The sequence below is a fragment of the Austrofundulus limnaeus genome, unplaced genomic scaffold, assembly GCF_001266775.1.
Source record: "Austrofundulus limnaeus strain Quisiro unplaced genomic scaffold, Austrofundulus_limnaeus-1.0 Scaffold896, whole genome shotgun sequence".
In the NCBI taxonomy this organism is placed as follows: Eukaryota; Metazoa; Chordata; class Actinopteri; order Cyprinodontiformes; family Rivulidae; genus Austrofundulus; species Austrofundulus limnaeus.
In genome coordinates, this window is record NW_013953298.1 from 163,449 (window position 1) to 165,882 (window position 2,434).

At 41.0% G+C, this 2,434-nt stretch overlaps 1 protein-coding gene across 1 annotated transcript in view; it reads left to right on the plus strand.

Moving 5' to 3' along the window:
• Nucleotides 1–2,434, plus strand: part of LOC106533159 (sodium/hydrogen exchanger 2) — a 9,615-nt gene that overhangs the window by 4,492 nt on the left and 2,689 nt on the right. The window contains exons 9-12 of the mRNA XM_014029399.1: nucleotides 41–175; nucleotides 1,604–1,700; nucleotides 1,797–1,925; nucleotides 2,044–2,107. Of these exons, the coding sequence (XP_013884853.1) occupies nucleotides 41–175; nucleotides 1,604–1,700; nucleotides 1,797–1,925; nucleotides 2,044–2,107 (425 nt within the window). The remainder of the gene's footprint in view (nucleotides 1–40; nucleotides 176–1,603; nucleotides 1,701–1,796; nucleotides 1,926–2,043; nucleotides 2,108–2,434) is intronic.

Below are 2,434 nucleotides of genomic sequence, written 5' to 3' on the forward strand. Positions count from 1 at the left end.
TGTGTGTGTGTGTGTGTGTGTGTGTGTGTGTGTGTGTGAGGTTTGAACAACTCAACAAGAAATACCTTCGACGGTTCCTGATCGGAGAAGAACATCAGGCTCGCTCCAGCATCCTGAGAGTCTACCAGGAGCTGGAGAGGAGGGAACAGAGGGAGAATGAGGAGACTCCTGCAGTGTAAGGACAACAAAATGCTCCTTAAAGCAGTAGTTCAGAGTTGTGGAGGCTTAATGAAAAAGTTACAAACATTAATATTAATTAATAACAAGTAATGAAAAGCATTTGATGTACCAGTTAGGAACTTGTGGTAAATAGCTTTTTGAACACCTTAGATTTGAAGAAATAAAGTTTAATTTTGACAGAYTGACTAACTAACTGCTAGTTCAAGCAGGATCATTGAAGTGCATTAATGTGCTTCAAAAAATCCAGTTTTCAAAATTTCATAGCAGTTTTTGCTTTCTAAACATTTACACCGTTTCCAGTTTTACTTTACACCAAAAGTGTTAAATCCTGGTCCTTTGGGGCCACAATCCTGCATATTTTAGAGGTTTCTCTGCTCCAACATGCCTGATTTGCATGAATGGATGATTAACATGCTTCTACAGAATTTAAAGAGGTAATTAAGTCAGTCCTCAAGGGCCGGTGTCCTGCATGTTTTAGGTGCTGCTCTGTTTCAACACAGCTGAACCTGGGGAGTGCTTYATTAGTAGGCCTCCTCAGTTTGTCATCAAGGTCTGCAGAGGCCTACTAATTAAGTACTCCTTAGGTTCAGCTGTGTTGAACCAGAGCAGCACCTAAAACATGCAGGACACYAGCCCTGGAGGACTGACTTGGACACCACTGCTCYAAAATATGCAAGATAGTGACCCTAAAGGACCAGGATTTGACACCCCTGCTTTATTCTGAAAGTAATATTCTGATAATCCTGCAGAAGTTTCTCCAGGCTGCAGTGGTAGAGATAGACAGCAGTTGGCTGCTGCTGATGTTAATATAAAATGGCGTTTACACAAACTATGAATGATTTAATGAATGATACTTTATTGATCCCATGAAGGGAAATTACAGTTTGGAACAACCCGTTCAAYAGACAAAACACAGCAGACTTGGAGAAGGTGCCCCGGGTCCAGCAGCCATAAGAGCCGCAACCCTTAAAAGAAAAAAGAAATTACCACATGAGGATAAGTGAAGATGGATGGATGGATGGATGGATGGATGGATGGATGGATGGTTGGTTTTAGAGTGTAGTTGACCCCAGCAATCAGCTTGTGGCTGCWCTGACTAGCCTTTAGCTCGCCAGTCTTATCAAAATAAAATGCAAAACTGAGGTTGTTCAAAAAGCCATCTACGACAGGTAGGATATTATTTATTAAAATAACTCCACAGAACCCTACTTCAAAAATTCTGAACAAGCGTTTTAATGGTTCAGTCCAAGCTAATAATTTTTTTACTATTATGTGTTTGAAAGTGTTCAGTACTTTGCAAATTATACACAGTAGATGTTACATAAACTGTATTATCACTTTAATGTCAAGTCTGATGCTTKTGAAAAATGAAAACAYGTCAGATTTCTGAACATGTGTGTGAATATTCAAATTTTGGTTTAAGTGTGGATCCTCGTCCCACCAGCCGTCCCCTCCTGCCAGAGGAGATGGACAGCATCAGGCGCATTCTCTCCAGAAACCTGCAGCGCTTTAACAACAAAGTACTTTAAATTAACATCATTTAGGAATCCTGTTGCACCCAACCAATACACAAAGTTAACACATACATTTGTTAAGAAGTCACAATTGAACTCCAGCAGACACCAGCTTACAGCAGACACGCCCTGCACCAGGATGTCACCACGGACAGGACCAGGAGGCCCCTTCAGCATCACCAGAGTCTTGGAGAGAGACGCAGATATAACACAATCACACACTGGCCACAGGTACAACATGCAGTTTTACAAGTACACACATCTAAGCCAGGAGCAAACTCTRAAATTAAGGTGACTGACTGATAAAAACTCAGAGTTTTTCCCCTCTAACTTRTATTTTTATTGTCAGGAGGAAAATGAAGAGTTCAGCGAGTCTCACTCAGGGAGACCAGGACTCAGCAGATCTCACACAGGTGAGCAGGAAATCAATTCATAGGTCAATATTAAATTATATCATTAGTTTTCTCAATCTCTTAGCACTCAGGGTTTGTGCTGGGGAAGATTCTCAGCCACCATGTTTGAGCTCCGTATCTCAAAAATGGACTGAGTGGCAGCTATCTTGAATTGTATTGACTCGAAAAGGAAATAGACCATGTTGTATTTAGAAACTGTCACAAATACGCATGTGCGTAGAGAGACGACCTAACGTGTTTGTTATGGCAATATTTATTTAACAACAGAGAGAAATATGTTGGTCCAGAATGAAGGTACTCCGTGGGATGATCAGCTGAGTTTTATTG